The sequence below is a fragment of the Dermacentor albipictus genome, chromosome 3, assembly GCF_038994185.2.
Source record: "Dermacentor albipictus isolate Rhodes 1998 colony chromosome 3, USDA_Dalb.pri_finalv2, whole genome shotgun sequence".
Taxonomy (NCBI): Eukaryota; Metazoa; Arthropoda; class Arachnida; order Ixodida; family Ixodidae; genus Dermacentor; species Dermacentor albipictus.
The window spans coordinates 53,550,205-53,574,887 of NC_091823.1; the positions used below are offsets into that span (position 1 = coordinate 53,550,205).

General features: G+C 42.4%; 2 protein-coding genes across 4 annotated transcripts in view; one reads left to right on the top strand and one right to left on the bottom strand.

Annotated features, from left to right (window-relative positions):
• Positions 1-304: 304 nt before the first annotated feature.
• Positions 305-19,960, bottom strand: LOC139057378 (uncharacterized). 2 transcript variants are annotated; one of them, XM_070535451.1, is made up of 2 exons: positions 19,829-19,960; positions 305-1,937 (listed from the first exon to the last, which is right to left on the bottom strand). In XM_070535451.1, exon 2 carries the CDS (start codon positions 1,929-1,931, stop codon positions 657-659), a length of 1,275 nt encoding a protein of 424 aa, XP_070391552.1. In that variant the 5' UTR covers positions 1,932-1,937; positions 19,829-19,960; the 3' UTR covers positions 305-656. The 2 variants fall into 2 exon arrangements, with proteins under 2 accessions (XP_070391552.1, XP_070391553.1); XM_070535452.1 differs by having other exon boundaries at positions 305-1,940; positions 19,829-19,927.
• The window catches only part of LOC139057377 (WD repeat-containing protein 48), a 69,791-nt gene continuing 54,558 nt past the window's right edge, over positions 9,451-24,683 (top strand). The window contains exons 1-5 of one of the 2 annotated variants that reach the window (XM_070535450.1): positions 9,451-9,833; positions 14,099-14,239; positions 15,641-15,716; positions 16,727-16,809; positions 17,940-18,069. In XM_070535450.1, coding sequence (XP_070391551.1) covers positions 9,771-9,833; positions 14,099-14,239; positions 15,641-15,716; positions 16,727-16,809; positions 17,940-18,069 — 493 coding nt within the window. In that variant the 5' untranslated portion in view covers positions 9,451-9,770. The remainder of the gene's footprint in view (positions 9,834-14,098; positions 14,240-15,640; positions 15,717-16,726; positions 16,810-17,939; positions 18,070-24,683) is intronic. The other variant, XM_070535449.1, reaches the window with a different exon arrangement.

Genomic DNA, 24,683 nt, shown 5'->3' on the forward strand with positions numbered 1-24,683 from the left:
TTACGTTCCCTACATGCGCAGCAGGCTACGCCCATGAAATACAGCATAGGAATCAGCTTATGTCATTCAAAATGACATAAGCTGATTGACAAAATCCTGTCAATGGTAATTATTTGGCGGTGCGGACGCAGGCCCACATTCAGCAAGCATGCACAGGAGCATTCGCGGCTGACGAAACCTAATCCGAACCCGCGCAGTGAGGCTCCCATGCTGCTACTGACACTGTAAGTTTGCGTGACAGTGTTTTTGGAATGTCGTGACATGTCGAGGATAAAGGTTGCACACTGTAAGACATATGCAAACGGAACTATAAACGCACATATATTTCTTGAAAACTGAGAACACAAGTGATTTTTGGCAGCTCAATATTGTAGAATAGTGTTTCAATTAGGCGTGTTATGCTTTTCGTTGTTGTAAACAGTGCCCACAACACGACGAGGTTCTTAATGATAAATGATCATTAGTCGATGTGAGCTGTTGACAAGCTGAACCACCTCGGGCAAATGAGTATTCATTCTTTTTTTTTTTTCGAACGCGATGTTTCCTCTTGCTTTCGCCACTGCCTAGCTGGTTGTCTCGTCCGATTGCGACAGCGTCGATTTTGCTTTTCAGGCACTGCCGCACTGGTGTTCCTCTCGTCCTTCCTCCCGTTGCTCCTAGCTTAAGACTGCGTTGCTTTTTCGCCGGCGATTTCCGACGCGCTTCTTCCAGCCCTTTTTTCCTTTGCCTTTCTGGCCGTCGCCGCCTTTATTTCCCCCTTGCAACTCGCTGGTGTGTCTGTCTTTTGCTGTACGGTGACTGCCAACCTTCTTAACTGCCCTATGACCTCCTCCGTCCGAGCCACTGCCTCCACGCCACCCTTTGTCCACTTGGTCTTCACTTCCTCCGTGCCACCCTTTGTCCCCTCGGTCGTCACTTCCTCCGTGCCACCCTTTGTCTCCTTGGTCGTCACTTCCTCCGTGCCATCCTTTGTCCCCTCGGTCGTCACTTCCTCCGTGCCACCCTTTGTCTCCTTGGTCGTCACTTCCTCCGTACCACCCTTTGTCTCCTTGGTCGTCACTTCCTCCGTGCCACCCTTTGTCCCCTTGGTCGCCACTTCTTCCGTGCCATCCTTTGTCCCCTCGGTCATCACTTCCTCCGTGCCATCCTTTGTCTCCTTGGTCGTCATTTCCTCCGTGCCACCCTTTGTCCCCTCGGTCGTCACTCCCTTCGTGCCCCCCTTTGTCCTCTTGGTCGCCACTTCCTCCATACCACCCTTTGTCCCCTCGGTCTTCACTCCCTTCGTGCCCCCCTTTGTCCTCTTGGTCGCCACTTCCTCCGTACCACCCTTTGTCCCCTCGGTCGTCACTCCCTTCGTGCCCCCCTTTGTCCTCTTGGTCGCCACTTCCTCCGTACCAATCTTTGTCCCCTTGGTCGTCGCTTCTTCCATGTACCACTTTGTGTCTGCAGTCGTCACTTCCTCCCTCTTCGTCATGTCCATGTCCTCCACAATCGTCACTTCCTCCTCTGTCGTCACTTCCTCTGTTGTTGTCCCTTGCTCCCCAGTCATCATTTCCACCGCGGTCATCACTTCCTCCATGCCTCACTTTGCTCAAGCTGTCGTCTCTTCCTCCATACCGCCTTCTGCCTCCGCGGCCGTCACTTCTTCCGCGCAAACCGCCGCCGTACCTCCTGTCGCCTTGGATGGTCACTCCTCCGATGGAGGAGCGCCCCGCATTGTCTGACTCATCATAAGCGGGTCTCCGCGAATCCGAGGCACCGGTGGTGTTCGCGGAAGAAGGGCCATGTGAGACCGATTCGCCTTTTTCCGGCGACACACTAGACGATAACCCGCGGGTTCTCCCAGTCGAATTGCCGATGTCCCTAGTTCGCAGCGATGGCCACAGGGAGGCGAGGAACACGACCAGGAGCAGAGCACGGGCCGCGACCATGTCCAGCTGCTGCAACGAAATAGACGAGCACTCAAATTACAACGACAATAGAATTCAATTTATGCACATGATGCACAGAAAAGCGAAGACACAGAGTAAAGAACATGTACCCTGTGATGATACGTGCTTCTGATGAAGCCTCCATACCTTGTCTTTGTCGCGCTGCCCTGATACATCATAACGTGCCCCCGCTGGGAGTGTTATATAGTATATAGCACGTATTAAAAAAGGCTGTGCGAATATTCGACACTTCGAGTGCGAATCGAATAGTCTTCGCTATTTCGATTCGCATTAGTTTCCAGAATTCTCTACTAAAATCTGTCGTATATTCTTCTCTGTGCGGGGTACAGGTATAAAGATCGTCGCAAGTGGAGACTTCCGGATTATTCTGCTGCATGAGAAAGGCGGTTGTTGCACAGGTGAACCAGTTCCTGAGTGAACTAATGGAGGAGAGAATCTTTTTGCATGACAGCTTCCAGTCGTTAAATGAGCAGGCCTCAGCTCATGCAGGTTATGAGTTTTTCCCGACTCAGGCAAAACAATTGATTATTCGGCCAGCCTCACGATGTTTGGTTTCCCTTAAAACAATGTATGGTGCTGTCATTGCTGTAGTATACACCTGGCTCCTTTAACGAGCACAGCACTGTACTACGCGCGTCCGGTGATGCGCTGCTTTTTGTTTCGTTACTGTCATTGCAATGGTGCACCGGATTTCTCAGTTTGTAAGTTGTTTCTCATTTACAAGCTCCGTAGGTGACCTGACCCCGATATGTTAACGGCATTAAATGTATGAAATAGCATATATGAGCCTTTCTTTTTTCTTCAAAGGAACTCCATCCAACCTTTATAACTGACTCATTTAGAATTTTTAAATATTCATATACCGGTTAACTATTGAAGGTCGTTTTTCTCGCATATTCGTATCAGATTTGATTCGAGAATTTATATATTCGAACAAGCCTATTATTAAGTCTTTGCAGACCGGTTGACGTTCGAAACACGCAGAAATGAAGAATGGTTACCCTCACTGTCAAGTGCCCCTGGAGGCTTCTAATGCTCTAGGCGTGTCCGCTACATGTCCAAACATCCGGGGACGTATAATCTCGGATGATCACTTTCGGAGATAGTTAAACTATCGCGAGATTTTGCGAGAACGCGCGAAAGAAGAAGCTATCATTGGCTCTCGTGGGATGAGGCTATGTTGAGCCTCGCTAAACCACGAGAAAGTGAAACTATCGCTGTAAGTGATAGTTCCAGAATACGTCACCAGTTGGGGCTCAGCTTCACACGGTGCCTCCTTAAGCTTTTTTTTAACGCTGGCGGTACACCTACAAAGCGCACACCGCGAACGCAGACGAAACGTAGAACTTGTCAAGAACTTCAGCACTCCAAGAACAAAATCATGCTGCAGCAACTCCTATTGTGGACGCAGCTGCTCGTGTCAGTACAATTGCGTTCACTTCATACTTGAACACGATCAAATTGAAAGTACTTCATCGGCATCAGAAATTACGAGAACTATTGAGAACAGAGTAGTAGGGGACAAGGTGCAGTCACCCCTTCAAAAAAAGTTCCAGCAACTCCCTTTGTTCTCACAAATAAGTCGTGTAACTCCGAAATTCTGGCAATAGAGATGAAAGTTTTCTCATCGTCCAAGTATGCGTTGCTAAAAGTTTCGTGAGGATGGGTCAGAAAGAGCGTAGGCAAACCATCTGCGCGCCGGAATTTCATTGCATCTTTTTTTGTAATGTAATATGTGATGCCTCTATATATACTCCTTAAGGGCCATCTTCAACGAAATTTTCCTTTCACTACAATTTCACCTACAACGAAAAACACTCTCATGTATCACGTATTGAGCAACAGAAAGCTGTTTCGGGAGTTTTTGATGTTGCTCTACAATTTTCTCACTGACACTTTTCATCTAAATATACAATATTTGAGAACTTGATTGATTAGGTAAGACTTAATAATCAATTAATTAGGTAAGAGAGATCGTAAGAGAGAGAGAGACAGCACAACTGACGGAGGCAAGAGCTACGTCGAATAGCTCCTCGGCACTTGGCAATGTGGTGAACGCGGATTCAATATGGATCTCGGACCTCAAAGAGGTGCGACGTATGTTTTAAGGCGAAAGCCTTAGACGACTCATGGGAATCCGATGTATGGCGTTACGCCGTCCGGCGTTGTGGCACCAAAATGTATAGGGAGTCGAGTCCTCAACCTTTGTTGGGAGGCGAACGCTCGAGTTGGGAGAGAACCCTCGAGAAATTCGTTGCCCAACGTTCACGAAAAATGACCGTCTGGCGTTATGGAACCAAAATTGATGGTACCACCCACGACCATTGCTGGGAGTCGAGCCCACGACCTCTGGGGTTAATTAAAGCAACGCTGATTAAGGCACTCGAACCCACGACCTTTGGTAGGAGTCGAACTCTCAACCTTTGGTGGAACCAGAATTCAATGCCACCAAAATTGATGATGCCACCATTGATGGTCGAACCCACGAGCATTGGTGGGAGCCGAACCCATGACATGTGTTGTTAATTAGGGCGATGGTAATTAAGGTACAGTTATTTAATATATAGTTAATGCACTCGAACTCACGACCTTCGGTGGGAGAAAACAAGTTATAGGAAGCAACTTCGCACTCGAATGATAATGTCAAGTAATTTAACGAATGTCTCGTGAGCGCGCCGGCTTTCGTCTTCATCCTCTTTAGTGCACACTGAAGTGAATGTTAGCTTTTAAAATTACCGTAGGCATGTAGCATAATTTTACTGTTTCAGCTAGATTACTTTCAGAAACAGACATCATTTGCAAAGGAAATCAAAATGAATATTTGATTATGTAACGAAGTTACGCTAATTAACGTCTAAACAACTTGCTTTACTACAGATTACTTTACAAATCACTTAAATTTTGCAATTTACGAATGATAGCCCGTGACTACGAAAGCCAAATATACTTGCAACGAATTCGGTAAATGATACCCGTTTCGTGGTACACGCTACCAAAGTTTGCGACGAAATACATTGGTGTTCCAGTAAGTTTTCAGGTTCAATACGTAAAAAGGCATTTTGCTGAAAAAGTAAGTGGAACGTCAGTGCATTTTACCGCATGTTTGACAATGCTTATATCCAAATTAGTGGTAGTTTTAAAAATCGTTCCAAGTGAACGTACCTTGTGAAATCACTGGCTTGGATTCGTATATTGAAATATCTGCGCTATCTTAACCAGTTTAAATGTTGATTAGCGAAATTTGTTAATTAGGCAGTTAGCAATCTGATTTGTAGTGTAAGTAATGCACGCCTCTTCGAGTAATCCAGCTCCATGAGTCAACTTGTGCTATCTATGCCACAGATGACTCTTAAAAGTTAAGTGGTGATAAAATAGACACCTGGTATGTACAGACAATCTTGTCTGAATAAATATTCATAGAGGCGTCACGCGCGAACTGCGCGGTGGCGGCGCTAGATGGCGCAACGTGTCCAGAGGGAAGCGCCATAGAGTTGGAAGCGTGACAGAGCTCGGAACTCGGCTGCATACACTTCTCATACATGACGCGTTTCGTAAGGGGCAGTATGGTGTGTCGCTACATTGGTTCAATGCCAATCGCATTTACGTCGATGATTCATCGTAAGATGGGTTCTGCGTGAATTTTTGCTGTTTATTATTGTTAGCTAGCAGTAGTAGCGGCGGTGTGTGTGTGTGTCGGACTTTATTGTGCGTAACGAATTACATGTGATTAATTACTTATCCACAACATATTTTGCTAATGTTGTAATTTAATGTTTATTTTGCTCATTTAGTAAAGCTCACTGAATACAATTACTTTTTTTTTGCATTAACCAATTACATATGTAACCGGTTACATTATTGACGGGACAAGCTATACCATACGACGTAGCTTTGAGAAGCTGAATTCGGTGGAAACTGCAGCAGAACGCCCGAGATGGGGCCACGCAGCAGCCTCGCTTATTTTCAGACAGGCAAACCCAGGGTCTCAGTATTTGTTTTGTCATCTTAACGCTCCGCCAGAGGTTGGCCGTCAAATTGAACCGGCGCTAGTATGTCTAGATTAGCGACGATCACTTATAAGGCTTTAATGCCGCAAAATAAAATACGGACATTTTTTCCAACTTTTCATTGACCTAACTGGGAGCATCGTCAAGTATCAGCAACAATGAAGCGCTTGCGCTTCCCAGAGGAACCAGACGCTGAGTAACCGTACACGTTAGCAAGATCCGTATACGTTACAGTACAGCCATCCCTCCCTCCCCAATAGCAACTCTAATCGAGTATACTTTTGAGTGAAGTAATTATTACTGTAGTCGATTACGTTTTTGCTGTGGTGTGTACGAGTCCAAGGTGCGGGGTAAGTGCGGGGGGGGGGGGGGGTATGCGGAAGAGGGGTGTAAGCACCTACATGCTTATCGGCGTGCGAAGAGAGGGGCATTGAAGAATGACAAATGAAAAAAAAATTGAAGTAATCTTTGCTGCGGTACTTACAGGCCAGGCCATTATAAAAAAGAACAGTTTTGAATTTTTCTCGTGATGTATACCGATGCTGTGTAAATGCCCAGATGGGCGAAAGCGCAGTGACTTCTCCTTTTCTTGCGATAGCAGTTATATGGACACTATAGGCGCATTACTGCTGTTGGGGTCGCCGTGAGGTTCCGTATAAAGTCCAAGGACGATAACGCCGTCGCCGCGCGCCATATGCGGTGCGAGGGTAAGCCGACGATGGCGGATTAATCTCGTGCGCGCAAGGGAGGAAAGTGGGGAGAAAGCGCACTGTCTTCCGTCGCGTGCAAGGCATCGGGGGGGGGGGGGAGGAGTTGGTTTACTCCGGCGGCGGCTGCGCGGGCTCTAGCTTGAAAGCGGTCGATCTGCGTTGAGTACAGAGTTTAGGGTGCGCCGAGGGCTCAGCTTCTTGTGCGTTGCGCTTTCGCCGCTTAGTTCCCGTTGAAGCGAGAAGCAGCACAAAGGTCAATTCGCTCGCTGCTGCCGCCGCGCTTCCTCGCTCCTGTTTTGGCAGCGAGTATCCGCGGTCATCGAGTGAAATGTGTTCATGTTTGCTTGTGCGCGCGTGACACCATACTTGTTAATTTAGTTAATAGGCTAATGTTAATAATAACAATAATAATAATAATATTTGGGGTTTTACGTGCCAAAACCACTTTCTGATTATGAGGCACGCCGTAGTGGAGGACTCCGGAAATTTTGACCACCTGGGGTTCTTTAACGTGCACCTAAATCTAAGCACACGGGTGTTTTCGCATTTCGCCCCCATCGAAATGCGGCCGCCGTGGCCGGAATTCGATCCCGCGACCTCGTGCTCAGCAGCCCAACACCATAGCCACTGAGCAACCACGGCGGGTTAAGCTAATGTTTACAAGTTTAAACGGCCAATAAAACTACTATCCTTACTTCGCATATAGCTGTTTAATAGTTTGCTATCGCAAAATGGATGTTTTGCCTTTCGGGCGAGACTGCCACTTTTTTTTCATACTTTGTTCGTTTTTATTAGAGCCCGGAAAAAATAACCACAAGGAAGACAATGGAAAAATAAAAAAGAACTTCATATGGCGTTTCTGAGCACACTTCTTTTTGAGTACGACTTGAAGGAATTCTGCGGTTTTACGTGCCGAAACCACGATTTCATTACAGAGAGTTTTAGATTATGATGCCCCCAACGTTTGCTTCCCCTTATTCTAAAGCTCTATCATGAGGCACGCCGTGGTGGGTGACTCCGGATTAACTTGGACCACCAGGGGACCCTTAACGTGCCCCCAATGCACGGGCCACAGGCGTTTTTTAGAGCGCAGCTCTTTGGCGTCCGTTCCTGGGTTTCGCGTCGTCGTCGTCGTCGTCGTCGGCGTTGTCGGCGTTGTCGTCGGCCTCGTAACCAGCTCGCCGACGAATCTGCTGCTCCGCCGCCGCGCATGCGCGCTGTCGGCTCTCCGGGCGAGGGAGGATGATGGAAGGGAGGAGGAGAGACTGTGGAGGAGGGCTGGCTACACAAATGGCTCTTTGGCGTCCGTTCCTGGGTTTCGCGTCGTAGCTCGCCGACGAATCTGCTCCGCCGCCGCGCATGCGCGCTGTCGGCTCTCCGGGCGAGGGAGGATGATGGAAGGGAGGAGGAGAGACTGTGGAGGAGGGCTGGCTACACAAATGGCTCTTTGGCGTCCGTTCCTGGGTTTCGCGTCGTCGTCGGCGTTATCGTCGGCCTCATAACCAGCTCCGCCCCCCTTTCATCCCCCCAGCGCTAGCAGCGACCGACTGATACTGCTTTCGTGAGTCCGCTACCGCACTCACGAAAGACGTCGTGCACTTCCTGCAACTCGCATTAACCGTCCATCGATCCACACCGATGTTAGTAGTGGGGGACTTTAATGTTGACATAAAGACAAACAGCAATTTCCTAACACTTATGCGGGAGAACATCCCGTTCCTCTCGCTCGTAACGCGTCCCACGGCTGTGACAACCTCGCGAGGCACTTGTATAGATCTCGTCTTTGAGAATCAAGCATTGGTGTACCAAGTCAAACATATATCAGTATTTCTCCGACCACAAAGCTTCCTTCATGACTGTCAAGAACTGTTAGTGGAGTCTTTGTTAAAGGAATACGTGTGAAAAATAAAAAAAAAATTCTGTGATAGCGCATACATGTGTTGCTCGATTTCTTTGCCTCAATCTATCGAAAAGGTGAAACAGCTTATTTGCTGCGCTCAAATTTCGCATTAGGAAGTAACGTAATCGTCGGTAATTTTTTTTTTGCATTTTACCCCCATCAAAATGCGGCCGCCGTGGTTATGCACCTAAACGAATATTTGATTTCTGTTGTAATTAAACTATATAAATTGATTAGCTAACTGTAATTGCACTTCAAAACGTGGTCTGAGTAAATCAAGACTACTGCGGACACTGTAGGGCTGGTCCCGTTTATCTAGTCAGTGTATGCCATTCTAATTTTGAAGTTTGGTTCAAGTTAATTGAAACACTCGGTATATGGCCCCTCCGGCCGAAGCCTTGAGGGATAAGGAAACCATAGGGTTCTGATGCTGCGTGGTGAGGTTACGCTAACATTGCACATCTGCCTGTTTCGTATTATAATTACATCGATGCTCATCGTGGAGGCCTAGAATCCAATTAAGAGCCGCACGTGGCTGCTAAGGGCTCTCTAATTTGGCCGCAGTTGCATTCGATAGTGGGTTGATTGTTCCAGCGTGTTTTACCATAAAAAGCAGTTTTATGATTAGCGGTATGATATGGTGCATATGGGAATTATATATTTTTTCACTCTTCACCGTGGAGCTACTTAAATTTAGGTGCAGACTAACAAACCCAGTTTGTCGAAATTAAATTAATCCAAGTCCCCCTTCTCTCCTACCGCAAAAGGCTGCGCTGATCTGTTGGGCCGTTAACTAAACCCGGCTGTTAAACCCTACTATTTAATTTTTACCATGGTGCGAAATGTCCCGTATCACGATGGTCGTGCTGCAGCGTGTATAGCACTGCATAATTTGCTACTTATTCAGTTCAAATGCTCATATTGTAGCGTGCCACACGCGCGCTTCCCTGACTCTGCGCTACTGAAAACGGAAAAAAATGAAAATGCCGCGCGCCGACACTGCCCGACACGCCCTTCCCGAATGATCAAAAATCCGCAGACAAAACTTTCTGCGATTCTCATGTTTAGAATGCCGTGAAAATTCCACAAGAGAAACCATTACAGCTTACTCGAACGCATAATAGTGAGCAGTGTGGCTCTGAGATGTTGAGCCGTATGCGAAAGTAAAGCTTGAGAATCGACGGTGTTTCAGTAAACAAATATGGCTGCTCACCAGAAGCAGACCAGCAGCGGCGGCGGTCATACACCTCGAAAGAAAGTTCAGGTATGCTAACGGTCGTTTCTGTTACCCAGTGGTTGATTACTTGAAAGCGTGAGCATTGCTGTCACGCGCGGTTACATTTCAAGGAAGCCCGACGCAGTTATTATCGCGAAAAGGATGATCCTAGCCCGTCATTTTGGACGGGCATATCGGGCGGCCGTTTTTGTTGGTTGTTATTGCTGTAACGGTTGCGTCGGTCGTTTTGCCCGTTCTTACAGTGATGTTTCTCTCTAACGGCGTGGTAGGCGAAACACTAGGTCTCCTTAATTGTTTCTTTACTTGTTTTTGTTTGTACGCTTCCTACGTGAACTGCCGCGTCGCAGCTTGCTCCGCATTGAAACAGCTCAGTTTCGCGAAGCTTAAAGGGTTTATTGCCAGCAGAGGTTCAAGTGGCTCAAAGAAAGGCGATGGGCTGTTTGCGGTCTCAAACGGGCCTCCGTTGACCACGTCCCTCTAGAGCTTGAACATCGAGACGTGCCACGGGACCGGATCTCATTTCTTGGCTGTGCGCATTTCACAATCAGTTCGCGCACTTTCAATAATAAATGTTCGTGAGCTGTAATATAACGATTGTTGCAATAGCTAGACTGTTCTCCCTTGACAAAATCGAGCGACGGAGCGTAACTTCCGTCTCCTCTCATTGATTTCGAGATGTCGCAGACCTGCCTTCTTTAATTTACGACCAGCGTCGTTACCCTTTCTTTCTCTTTCGTTCCATCAGCACTGTTTAATAAAGTAATGTAGTAGTGTTTCTCTATGCGCTAACAGTGTCACACCTTAAGCCGCACGGAGTTCTCGCTGAACCTGAGTAATGTTCTGCGATTCGCTGTGGTGCAGCAAGGAATTTCACTGGCGCTAATGTTTCAGCAAGGGAACTTGTCTTCGTCAAAGCAGCACGTCTGTAGAAACTCCAGTTTGGCTCTGTTTGTGGAGCACACAGTGTACCAATGAGCACCTGACTATTGGTAGTTATTTGCTTGTTAGCTCCCAGAGCAAACAGCTAAATTGAATGTGTGGGTCCCGTGTCAACTGGATAGGCCATTTCTAAACACTTAAGCAATTCATCTCTCCTTTCATAACCTCTGTAGTATTTACCGTCTATCCCGGCCACGGCGGCCGCATTTCGATGGGGGCGAAATGCGAAAACACCCGTGTGCTTAGATTTAGGTGCACGTTAAAGAACCCCAGGTGGTCAAAATTTCCGGAGTCCTCCACTACGGCGTGCCTCATAATCAGAAAGTGGTTTTGGCACGTAAAACCCCAAATATTATTATTATTATTATTTACCGTCTACAAAAGATAGGTGGCATGATGAAAGGCTATCTGTTTTTACGCCATTATTCTCGGGCGTTCTCAAGTGAATTGATTTTCACTTTTTGCCGGAGCATGCCAGCATTGTAATGATGCAAATAAACAGAACTTGAACTAATAGGGGAGTAAGCACAATAATTCAACTATATTGCAATAGCAGCTAATGGGGTATTGTCACATACATTGTCTTTATTAGAGAACCTTAGAAATAGGGGACCCAAGGTTATGGGGTACTATCGGCTGTGTGTACAAAAAGGTACAAAAGAAAAGGTGAAATTTTAGTTTTTTTCTGTGCATTGAACCACTTGCGCATGCTATTTCAGAAACTCCCCATTCTCTTTTCTTCTTGTTGCAGGTGAGCAATATGAGTTTAGTTATAGAACCATGCTCATGGCTGTCAGATTGAAAATTCAGTGTAGGGCGGGAAGCATTCTTTTACCTGTCCTGATAATCGATCACACAGCTGCATGGTACATATGAATGCAGTAGTTTTTGGAACTGAAATGGTATGAAAAACTAGATTTCTTTGCTGTTTGGGTGCTTCGCATAGAATTGAGAGGCACATTGTGTAAATCAATCTAGAATTACTGAATTGTAAAGGAAGTTGGCCTTTTTGTAGCTTGTGAATTTTAAAAGCTTCTGTGGGCATGTCTGCATTCGTGCCTGTAAGGTTGAACATTAATTTGGTACATTGTGTTTTAAAAGTGCCAGCTGTACTTGCCATGCTCACTACGACCAGGTTTCATGTTTGATGAGCACAATTTCATATCATAGATAGCTTTAAAGGAAAAAATTGTCATCACCCAACAGCAACGCGAAGCTAGTCCAGGGATCAGACCTGGGACCAATGCCTTTCCAGGGCAGTCACTGTGTACTGTCTGAGTTTATTAGGAGTGTAGAAGATCACACAGTGAGGATGAATTATTTCACGTTAAAGTTTTTCAACCTTGTGTATTCCTGCGGGACTGATTTCATACTGCATAGCAGTGGTATACTTGTACTTTCAGCATAAATTCAAACATGAAAAAATTCCTAATCTACCTCAATGGGTTGTTCTTTTCCCATTTGTGCAGGATATTCGAACACATTTTATATAGTAACATATCTGCATTCCTTGGTTCAAACGCTTTCTTTACACCTTCCCAGCACAGACTCTGAAAAGGTTGTTCTTGCAACGCACAATTAACAGAATTTCTGCACTTCTTATCTAAAGCCATTGATAAAAATAGTCAGGTAGACGCGGTTTTTATTGATTTTCAAAAAGCTGTCGATATTGTGACCCATAAGCTTGTAGATGTAAAAGCTTGCTGCATTAAATAAAAACGAAGACATTAAAAATTGGATACGAAACTACCTAAATGGAAGAACCCAGTCCGTCGTCCTAAACAATGCCGCATCTTCACCGATAACTGTTTCTTTGGGAGTTCCTCAGGGAAGTGTACTGGGCCCCTTGTTATCTTTAATCTGCATAAATGACATTGTTGAACTAATTACATCACCCATAACACTATTTGCTGATGAAGGTGTGATTTGCACAGAAATTACTACTGAAAATGACATAGATACATTGCAAACAGATTTAATTAAATAACGTAGCGATCTGATGTAAAAAATGAAACATGAAGGTAAATATAAAAAAGTGCAGTTGCGTAAGTTTTTCCAGGAAATTATCCGAATTTCAGCATCAATGGCGTGCTTATCGACATAAAGTCGAAATACAAGTATCTAGGGGTCTATTTCACTGAATCACTCGCTTGGCATAAACAGATTGATACCGTCATAGAAAAAGCTAGTAGGATGTTACATTTTATTCACAGAAATTTTAAACAGGCAACGCGCGAAGTTAAAGAAACTTTACATTTTTCACATGTCAGAACAATACTTGATTATGCTTGTGTAATAGGGATCCCTATCAAGATTGCCTCATTGGTAGAATAGAAAAACTACAGAACCAAGCAGTAAGGTTTCTTTGTAATAATTACAGTACGTACTCTAGCATTTCCGAAATGAAGGCCACTTTAGGATGGGATCTACTACATATGCTTAGGCAGAAGTTGAGGCTCAGATTATTGCACCGAATGTATAACAGTCAGACAGGTATCAATCGCTATAACCATCTTCTGGAACCAGATTACACATCGACTCGCTGTGATAACAACAAAAAGATCTCAGCCTCTAACTGCAGAACAAACACTTTTTACTACTCTTTTTTTCCCCAAATCATTGAGACAATGGAACAATTTATCAAATGATATAGTAAATATGTCAAATAACGAACTATTCTATTCTATGCCGTGGCGGCACTCTTGTAAAACATATGTATGGGTTATATATTCCTGAAACCTGTTTGTTTCACATTACTTGTATGTCTTTCTCTAAATGCTATTGTAGTGCTTCTGTAGTATATCTGTCCAAAAGCTTTTTCGTATAACTGGTTATATTTTGTTCCCCCCTGCGTAATGCCTTTATGGCGATGTAGGTGCTCTGTAAATAAATAAACAAATAAATAAAATAAATTTCCCGGTTCACATGCATTTATAACAGGGGCTTGATTCAGACTCCAAAACATGCACTTGCGGCTACTCCATGCTTAGGAACCGGCTACAGAGCGAATACAAGATAAACTTCCCTGTAATTACATGTAATAGACATTTTAATCAGTTATTTCCTGTTCACATTGCAATTTGTGCTGGTGGTACATGTAAATACCTTGCCTTGTAGGTACTCCTGCAGTAAGTTCTGGTTCCATTAAATTATGGTCTTTGTGCTACTTGAGAAGCTTGCATATGTAAGGCTTTGCAAACTGATATCTGTTCACCCCTGGCACTGGGAATCTACTAGCTTTTTTAACATGCTCCAAGTTTACATTACAGAACACATTCATTGCAATCAAGGTGTTTTCTCTGTACCTACAGCCGAGGCCTGAGTTTGTGGGTTTCATCTTTTGTTATTGCCAGGTGTCCTACGTCATCCGAGATGTGGTCGAGAGGCAGCACCGATCTGGTGTCAACTCTCTCCAGTATGACCCCCAACTTAACCGGCTTTATTCTGCCGGGCGTGACTCGGTCATCCGCACCTGGAACACGCGCAATCTTGAGGTATGTGTGGACTTTGCAGCACATGAGTCCCCATGCTCCTATACTCTCAGATTGTTCTGGAGAAGCGCCACTATTTTTGATCCAAAGATTTTGATCATGTTAAACATTTTTTACATGATCTTTGATGCAGAATGCCAACTTAATTTGGTGTTTCGATTGTTTTGAGGCTTTATGGTTTTAACTGGTGGCTCCCAAAGCTTGTTTGCTTGTGCTGAGCACTGAAGCCAGTGTTGCAAATTCTGATGAGATAAAAGGAAGGTAAAATGATATCTAAAATCCTTTCAAAATTTAACTTGATAAGAATCGAAGTCTGGCCCTGTTGGTGCGACATTTTTATAGGTTTAGAGCTCAGGAGCACAGAGACAAGACGGGAACGATACTACACAAGTGCATTATATGGCATGTCTTATGCAGCTATGCTGCACTGTGTAGTTATTCAGGCAGTGTTGATAGCACTTCCAATTCAATATGTGCATTTCATTTGTGCCACTGTGATAGGAAACGAAGGTATTAGCATTTGGGAGGTTTAAGGGGGTTGGTGGGAGATATACCTGAACGAGAGAGCTTTGTGTTCCAAATTATTTTGTATGTTTGTAGTGAATGTTGGTGTTTGTTGCTGTTTTTTTCTGTTGCTTGAAGGTTTAGTTTGATTAATTGCTTAATTATATGTTTAACCCTCACATACCTCTTGTGCCATCTGCAATTTGAATGCATTTCAAGCAGTAACAATGAATGTTGTGTGACAGTTTAAAGGGACACTAAAGCGAAACAATAAATCAGTTGAGACTAATAAAGCATTGTTTGGGAACCCTGCAGGCAGTCATTGCAAAATAGTAGCTTGATTATTAGATGAGAAAATGAAGGTCGAAGTATCAGTATTTGAATTTCGTGCCAAAACTCCGATGCCAGTACGTCAGTGTGATGTCAGGATTCCAGAGTGTGCTTTCGCATCTGGGCCGAGTTGGCTGAGTAAATGTTCCTGAATCTTGCCATGTTTAATATATGGTTCCTTTAGAACACAATGTAGTCAACCTGCACCGCTGTATAATTAAGTAGGCCCTAGAAGATGCCATCAAAATCCATGACGTCGCAGCGACCAAGTCCGGGAACTTCATGGAGGTGTTGCCACCCGTCTTTCGTTCTTGCACTTTTTCTGGTGTACCAAGCGTCTTATTGTGGTAAGAGTGGTGTTTTTGGTGTCATAGAAAAGTAATTTACTGATACTGAAGAAATAATTTTTCTCTTTAGTGTCCCTTTAGTGTGATTAAAGCCAGCTGTAGAATATTTAATGTGGATGGAAGAAATTCAGTTTCATTTTATATTGGTGTCTGTGATTAGCTTAGCTTTATCGTTTCTACATTTTTTCGCACCACTTTGTGGTGCATGTTCTTCCATGTGCAGGACCCTTACGTTCAGTCCATGGAGCATCATACAGATTGGGTCAATGATATTGTGCTCTGTTGCGGTGGCAAGAACTGTAAGTCTTGCTAATCCTCATTTTAGAGAAGCTGTCTTTCTTACTGATAGCTTGCATGCCTGTTTTGAAAACTGAAGCTCTCCTACTTTACTTGAAAGTCGTATAAATAGTATTGTAAGTTTGCAACTAAATAATACTGATGTCGTGTAAAGCTATCGTAAGATGATTTCTTTTCAGCCCTCCCAGATATCCAAAGAATGTAGTTTACAAAAATGCATGATGTGTTCTTGTTGGTGTATATGCTAATTGTGCAAGTACATTATGCAGAGTGATAAGTTTGGGACACATTCACCCATATATAGCCAAATAAATATTTACCTTCATAATTTCAGCTAATTGCTGCATACTACCTTTACAGCTATTCTCCTAATTGTCTAAATGTTGTTGTGGCTTGTGTTGCAGCTTGCTGTGCAAAACTTTGCAGAGCTGCTTAGTACTTCACCACGAAAATGTGCGCAAAAAGTGTGAATATCAGGATGAATTTTTAGCTGGATTTGTTAACCAAGGGACTTGTACTGCGTGGCAGTCATGCTTGTATTTTAAACCTGGCACAGCATCTGTGCAATATGTTGGTGCTGTGTACTGTTATGTTGGCGTAAGGTTGGCAACTTTCATTTGCAGGCACTTGCTGAGGAAGTCTTGAAAAATAGGGTGAAATGTGGTTGTTCGTTGTCCTGCCTGTGTGCACACTGCATTGCTCTAATTCACAAGCCATCTTTAGAACGTAAAAAAATTTGCCACATTTCCAGGCATAAGTTCACATCAACTGTAAGCTACATTTTGTTACAAGGAAGCTTTACTTCTAGTGCAACTCCTATTTCCTTATTTACATACATGTGAAACTGCCGTTACACAACTGCTCAATGAATGTCAACGAAATTTGTCGCATTTAAGGGAGAAAGCTGAATTCTACCATCAATAATTTCGCACTTGGAGGGTTCAGCACAACTTATCCGACCTTTCACAGGATATAATTCTGATATTCTGTATCTTTGTTATTACGCCCACAGTGATATCCGCCTCTAGTGACACAACTGTCAAGGTTTGGAATGCATACAAAGGTTTCTGCATGTCCACACTCCGGACACACAGGGTATGTTTGCACACTGCTCTTTACTCCTAATTATAGGTTTAGTAGTGTCGTAATTGTAGTTGCCATTGCTTGCTTCAGTAATAACATTAACTTTCTTGTATGAAATTGTAAATAAGTAAATAAATAAATAAGTATAAGAATCTTCCAACTGAATGGTGTATATATTTGTAACGTGTGCACTTTGAATTTCTTGAATGAATGAACAGTTTTTATTCTGCTGCGGTTCAATGAAATTTATTACTTTTTTTCCTTGTTTATGCTCGTGAAGAGAAGTTACCAACTGCAGCATGTTTGCGATTTTAAACAATAGCCTTGGCTTATTTTGGGTGAAAAACATCTTTTTTTTATAGCACAGACGAACTAGAAAATGTTTCTAAAGTCCAAATGAAGCAAGAGCTTTCTGGCAAAGAAAGAAAAAGAAGTGCATTTAGTCTTGTATTATGCAATAAATTAGGTGCTGAGGTTTTCCAAGTAGGATGCTGTGACAGGTGCATATCACAGGGCATTTCATCATTACTTGACTGAGGGAGTATTAGCAAAGTAAATCTTGTATTAAGAAAAAAAGACTTATTTGAGCATTTGTTCTGCTGCTTGCAATTTACTCATGTGTTTTTCTTGACTGCATGGAACAGTGTTTGATGCATGCTATATCTTCATTTGATCGACCAATTCATCCCAATATGTTGCTGTAATGGTTTCATAGTGTGCAATTCAATTTTGCAACCTTTGTAACAGTTAGTTTATACATCAGCAATGCAAGAAAAGCATTTTGTGCTAGAGAATTAAGGTTGCTTTAAAAACTGTCATATAGCTGCAATTTTAATTTTTCTTGGTGGGTAAGAACAAAAGAAAAAGGCAACACATTTCCTTTTTAACTGCTTCAAATATTGGGGAACAGTGTGTTTACTAAATAAATTGTAGCAGTTATAGATATGTAAGGTGCTCTTAAAAATTTTTTTGTCCAGCACGTGGCTTGAATGTAGGATGTGTAATTATATATATCCTAAAGTTCACTTTTCCACATAAACATACAGAAAAGCCTCATTGACATGCCAAATCCATTTTACAATCACCAGTCATAGCTAAGAAATTCTTCACAAAGTTGTGAGCCATGCAGTATCTCCTTTCAGGACTATGTGAAAGCTCTAGCCTATGCGAAAGACAGAGAGCGAGTTGCTTCAGCAGGTCTCGATCGAGTGATCTTCCTCTGGGATGTCAATGTCCTGACCGCCCTAACAGCGTCCAACAACACGGTGACCAGTAAGTCTTTCTCTTCTTACTTCTTTATCGTTATTATTTTGAGCTTTCTAATATAAGAAAGTGTTGTGCATAGTGGGGAGCAGTTTTGCCTATAGTGAAAGCAGTGAACTAGGCAGTACATTTCTGGAGAACTACTGCTTGGGATTCTTCATCTCTTATCCTCTGTTCCACTCTGTGCTTCAAAAGGTGCTGTTGGTATCGATCATTATTTGATTTGTTGGCCTTATGGTTATGTGTTCAATCTTTTCTTCCTTTTGTGAACTGTTGCTTAGTTGTAGCAGTCATTATATTTATGAGAGGCTGCTGCTGTGCCTTCGTGCATTACTTAGTGGTTATGACATTGCTATTCTGGCTGGCAGGACTAGGCTCCAATTTCTGTTGTTTTTGTGACAGTTTATTCTCTTGTTCTTGAAGTAGGTCATGTGATCATCTGTTCTGGTCAGCCACTATCATATTTCTGCAAATACCGCAAACTGTCCCTCACCCTAGTACCTTACACAAGGGATTCCTTGCCATAAATTTTGAGCAAACCTTGTGTGACGTACATTCTACACCCCTTCAAGGGCCCTTCACCAGGCCCAAATGCAAACTTTGTTTATACATTGTAACTTGTAAGGCACAGTCTAGAGAGTGTTTTACCAAAATAATTTTTCAAATTTGTTCATTATTGGAAGAGATAAAAGACCGTTACCATGCCGGCAGGAGGCAAGCGTTACCGCCAACAGACACCTTCTCCTCCTTTGCCTAAACTAACACCTGCAAGCGACATTCCTTCCCTGTCTTCTCCCATAACGGCGTCGAGGAACTGCGTCACATTCACAAGTCCTGTCTCCTCTCTCTCTCTCTCTCTCTCTCTCTGTCTCTCTCTCTCTCTCTCTCTCTCTCTCTCTCTTTCTCTCTCTTTTTTTTTAGCCATATTATTAGTTAAGCCATATTATCAGATAATATGGAAACATTGAGGAAGTGTATTATTTAGTTTCCCATAGATGCAGCGCACCTTTCTTAATTTGAACTTTTCACCAGATGAACAGGTCTTTAAGGTTCTTCTACGGTTGTCCTGAAGTATTATTCGTATTATTCCCTAGAAGCACTCAGGGTTACTGTGTGTTAGGCAATGTTGTCACCCAAAACTAAAGAGCTGTTGAATTGTAGTGACAATGTTAGAAAGACTGTTGCCATTTATGTATTGGCTTTGGTATTTATTAAAAAAATAACATGTTGGTCACCTTAAGAAAGATGGGGAGACATTATTGAAGATATTGAAAACAAGAAAGTCTGAAGGGAAAGATGGATAAACAATAAAGCAGAGTAGAAGAAACTCGTTCTTTTTTCTTCTTAAACATGGTGACCCATATAAAGATGGGCACTTAACTGAGAGTGTCAAAAAAATACTTGATAAAACAAAAACCAATGAAGCAGTCACCTGGTAAGGACTTCTTTTGATCAGAATGGCACTGGAGCACTTGCACGTTAGCAAGTGAAGGAAATTACACAGCCACTTTTAAACTGTTATTTGTCTGTTATTTACTTGCAGCATATAGGGATCTGTAAGCACAAATGCTATCATGTGAGACAGTTGTGATAAGAAAACAAGCAATGGCCATGGTGATGTGTAGGTTTCCATGCTGAAAGGTGCACCAAGTTCTTCCCACTAACGTTAGCTTTGGTGTGTAATAGTGGCAGCAATGCTGTAGATTTTGTTCATTAAGTTTTGTTCGTTTGGTTGCTTACCTTGAAAGCAAGATTTTGGCCTACATACCTGTGGTTAAGCTTGAGGTTTTGCCAAACTGAAGAAGTAGGCTCGGATGGTGACCTCCTACCTCAGACTCACCACTCGGCAGTGTCGTAGACACATTTATATAGCCATTCTCTTTTTTTTCTTATGTTCTGTTCATTGATAACTTCAGCCAGCTGGAAGGCAGTTAGCAAAGCTTGCAGTTTCAGAAGTGGCTTTCAGACACCATCTGCTTTTCCCGGCATACGCTAGGTTTGCTTTTCTTTCTTTTTTGTCACTTTCTATATTTCACTTTTTGTGTTTGGTCAAAGCTGAAGCGTTGGGCAACTGTTTGTTTTTCCATGGCTCCTTCTGAAGAGCACGCCTTTTTCTGCTGAAAGGCACGTTTGGCTATTCAGCAGATTTTCTTACTCTTTGATGGATTTTAATATTTTCAAAGGAAGTGTCCCACGTTTCTTGACTTTGTGTGGTTTACAGCCGCTGCACCATTGATGCAGAGGCCTGGCTCAAAGCGCGAGCTCTGAAAGCAGTCTTTCTTTGGTGTAGAATGTGCAACACCACCTCTTTTCCTGAAGCACTGTGTTGCGCCAGCATTGACAGATCCAAGAACCCACAGGCTTAATTCTCATTGACCATGCTTCTGTTGGACATAGACATGTGATGCTGTCTCTGTGTAAGCATTTGAGTTGAGGAGCTATGCAGTGGTGGCAGACCTCTAATCACAAGCCAGTGATTACAGGTCACAATGAAAATTTACTTGTGATAACACAATCAGCATTTTGTCTTAGCAGTTCCCTTTAGGATGTGCTCCATTATGTTTCCATTTATACAAAATTTCAGTGTTTTCTGTGTTGTTTATTCTATTATTCTTGGGCCAGCACTTTTGCAAGTAATCTTCTCGGGCTAAGGAATAAAGCTGGCTGAGGTTCCTTTGATTTGACTCTTTGACAGTCTACCGTGAATTTGATTTGTGTTACTTATGTTTATGCATGTTGCATAGTAACATGCATAACAGTAAGTAAGTAACAGTAAGTAACAGTCTCAGGCTTGTAATGCTTGCAAAATGCACCCTGTGCCTTCCTGAGGTGTTCTGTTTGTGGCATTAAATACGCATATACTACTTCACTCCTTCAAACCAGAAATGAGCGCTTGTTATATGTTAGAAACATCACAACTTCAAAGAATGTTATTTCCTTTTACTAAATTCAATTGCAGTTACAGTACCAAAGACTAATACGCATCAATGAGGATCTTAATATACAAACTATGACATAGTAGACTACATAATGCACGAAAGCCAAAACAAAACAGTGGGTACCCATTGTTTTATGAATAATAAAATTTGTCATGGGATAAGCCAAATGCTCCAAAGAAAAGCAAAATACGAACAATATGTGGGTAAGAAAAAGCAAAAAGCCTTGAAAGGTTTTCGGTCTTTCGTTCCATAGCCAAATGCACCAAAAAAAGGCAAAATACGAACAATATATGGGTAAGAAAACGCAAAGAGCCTTGAAAGGTTCTCGGTCTTTCGTTCCCCTCCCCCCCTCCCCCTACACACACATTTTTGCTTTTTAGCTGTTCAGCAGTCTTTTAAGTTTGTTCTACAGTGCTTGTAACTCATACATTGTCTCACAGGCTTGAACTTTCTATGGTTCAGTAGTACACATTACATGTTTTCTGCACTGTAATGCTGTCCTGTAGCACACCTGACAAAGCATAGTATAAGAAATGGTAAAAGATTTTAATCATTTTGCCTACAGTGTGACCAGTAAAGCAGTATAAGAGATGTAGTGTTGTATCAAAAATTTGTCATTAAAAGTATCCTAATTAGGTCGTGATGTTTGTGATCCGAGTGTCAAATGAATGGGGCAAAAGATATGAACAAAAGGAAGACAAAAGATGCACTTTTTTTTTTCAGATCTTTTGCACTGTTTTACCATCATGAATGTCAAATCAAATATTCCAAGCTCTTATTCTGGCTAGCTTTATGTGACCTGAAGCTGTTTGACAAATCAGAACCTTTTTCCTTTTTAGAATTAGCAAGGCATGATGGGTGGCAAAACCATTTTTAAAGCTTCACTGATAGCCACACAATTATTGTTTCACTTGAATTGATAGCTCACTTTATAATGACGTTTTCTAATGTCTTAGAACAAATGAGTTGTCTATATAATGGCCAATGTTTTCCAACTTAATTCCTATAACATTTTTTGAAGAGAACTGTTACTTGTGCTGTCTAGATTATTTGAGGAAGAGTAGCTGTTAAATGTTTGCACAATCCATGTAACTGTAAGGTCGACAGCATACGTTAAAAGCTCTATTTGTAAACTGTCTTTAGTGATACTGCAAATATAACAGGTAATTCAAAGATACACACCTACGCACGTCCATTAACAGAAAGAATACAATAAAACAGTGCAAACATTACAAAAGGATGGCCTTTAGAAGTCATGTCAAAGGAAAGATCAGGTGTTGTCAGTGCATCAATGCACATAAGTTCTTGAAATTTAGCTAGATCAGTTTCAGTTGTAGTGTGATTTATTACAGTGAAGCTGTATATGGCTAGGGTTTGGTGCATTTTTGTTCTCCATGAACAAAACCTGTCATCAGTGGCTCATACCCCTGTAAGCAAGCAAAAAATGCAATTATTCCTAATCCCATAAAGCTCATGGCTACTCTCTTTGTGTGAATTAGCTGCGATGACACTACCCCTGTTGACGTTATCGGTGATTTCAACGTGGATGTGTCAGTACCAAAAAGGGAGCGGTTTACGCGTTCCCTGTTGCAAACATATCCCTTGCGATACCACACCAATCAGGCCCAACCAACCACCCAGTGGTGTACGTGCATCGATTTGACATTTTCGAAGAATGTGATTGCAGTTGCAAGTGAAATAATAACCACCGATCAAGACAATAAATGAGTATGCATACCTTTTATCACTATGACCACTCATCAAGACAATGAGTTCGTAGCTTTGCTCAAGATTATGGATCACCTCCGTGTCGTGTGCTAAACAGCTTCTCTGGTCTACTACCTTCACAGAGTGGAATGGCTCATGATTTTTTTATTTATATATTTATTTATTTACTTGCAGTCCCCTCAGGGTATATTTACACTACAGAGGGGAGGGCCATACATAGTAAAACAAAACAGAAAGAAAAAAAGCATAATACCGAGCAGGTTACACATTTCAAGTAAAAAGGACCCAAGAAATAATTATTTCTAGAGTATGTTTACAGCAGGCTTGATAGCACATTTTTAAAAGCACTTGGATCACTTATGTTTGTTATGGAGATGGGTAAGTGATTCTAGTCCCATGCTGTTCTGGGAACAAATTATTGTGAGCATGCAATCGTTGAAAAATATGATATGCTAACCTTGTGGGGATGATGAAGCTGTTGTGAGCGAAACTGTGCTGGAAGTATAAGTAAAAAGGAGCAGGGTTGTGGAAATGCACTTTATGAAAAAGACGTGTGACTGTTCTCTACGACTAGCTTGGGAGGGAAGATTCAGAGTAGTTTTCATTTCTGTAATCCTAGCACTGCAATGGTAGTAAGCTCAAATGAAACAAGTGGAATGCTTTTGTACTGCCTCAGTAGCTTGTATAAGTGTAATGTTATGAGAGTCCCACACAGGTGAGGCGTATTCTAGTTCAGACCGAATGTAGGTAGTATAAGGTAACAATTTTAGTTACAGTGGGGCATGTTAGAAGTTTATTTTCAAGTAGCCTAAGGTTTCATTCACTTTGCCTACTAAGTGATCAATATTATGAAATCGGACAAGAGATAACATACCAACTAGTTACGTGCATTGTTTTGCATTTATTAGTATTTAATGCCATGTGCCATATGTGGCAACACTCAGTTTTGTTATCTAGATCATTCTGAAGTAATGTCATGTCCAAATTGTTACTTATTTTCCAGTTAGTAACACTAATCTACGAACAAACAAAGTCAGGGAGAAATGTTATTAGGCAAGTAGAACTAAAAGGAAGCCAAGGATTCATCCTTGAGGTACACCAGAGCTGACTGGAGCTGGCGGGGAGTCAGAGTTAGCTGTAACATACTGGACACGGCAGGAAAGCAATTTACTGATCCAATCAAGTACTTGTGGGTCAACATTTAACACATTCAGTTTATGTAACAACAAAGAGGGATTAACTTTATCAAAAGTCTTTAAAAAAAGTCTTACAAAATACAATCCACACTAAAGCCAGAGTCAATATACACATTTAAGTCATTTGGGAAAGTTATAAGTTGATTTTTGCGCAAGAAAACTTTCAGAAGCCATGTTGGGATGTCTAGAAAGAACTGCTATCCTCTGAAAAATTGACAAAAGGCTTAAAAAAGCATGCTGAAAAATATTACATGGAACTGACGTAAAGGATATGCATAGGTCAGAAGTATAATGGGTTACCATTAGTTGGGCGTGTTGGTAAGCTGAAAGCATATTTAGCGCCAGCAAACAAGGACAGAAGGGAGACGACACCACAATGCGCATTGTGGTGTCGTCTCCCTTCCGTCCTTGTTTGCTGGCACTAAATATGCTTTTAATGGGTTACTTCTTTGTCCTGACTTGAAAATAGGCACAATTTTACTTTGGGTAAAGAACCCGAGTCATACAAGCATAAAAATATACACACTAAAACAATTGAGCAGCACTCCTTTGTGTTCTTTAGGAACTTCATGTTAATTTTATCAAAACCACAAGTGGAACATTGTTTTAGTTTGTCTATTAGTGTTGCGATTCCAACCGAATCAAAAACTATCAGATCCATGGGAAAGTCATTGAACTGTGGAAGCTTAGGTATATCATAAGGTGTTGTAGATGAAACTTACTGAACAAGAGTGCCATTAAATACAGAGGCACAGAGATG

What these genes read in the sequence shown, in the direction of transcription:
- LOC139057378 (XM_070535451.1), bottom strand. Translation starts at nt 1,931, where the DNA reads ATGGTCGCGGCCCGTGCTCTGCTCCTGGTCGTGTTCCTCGCCTCCCTG.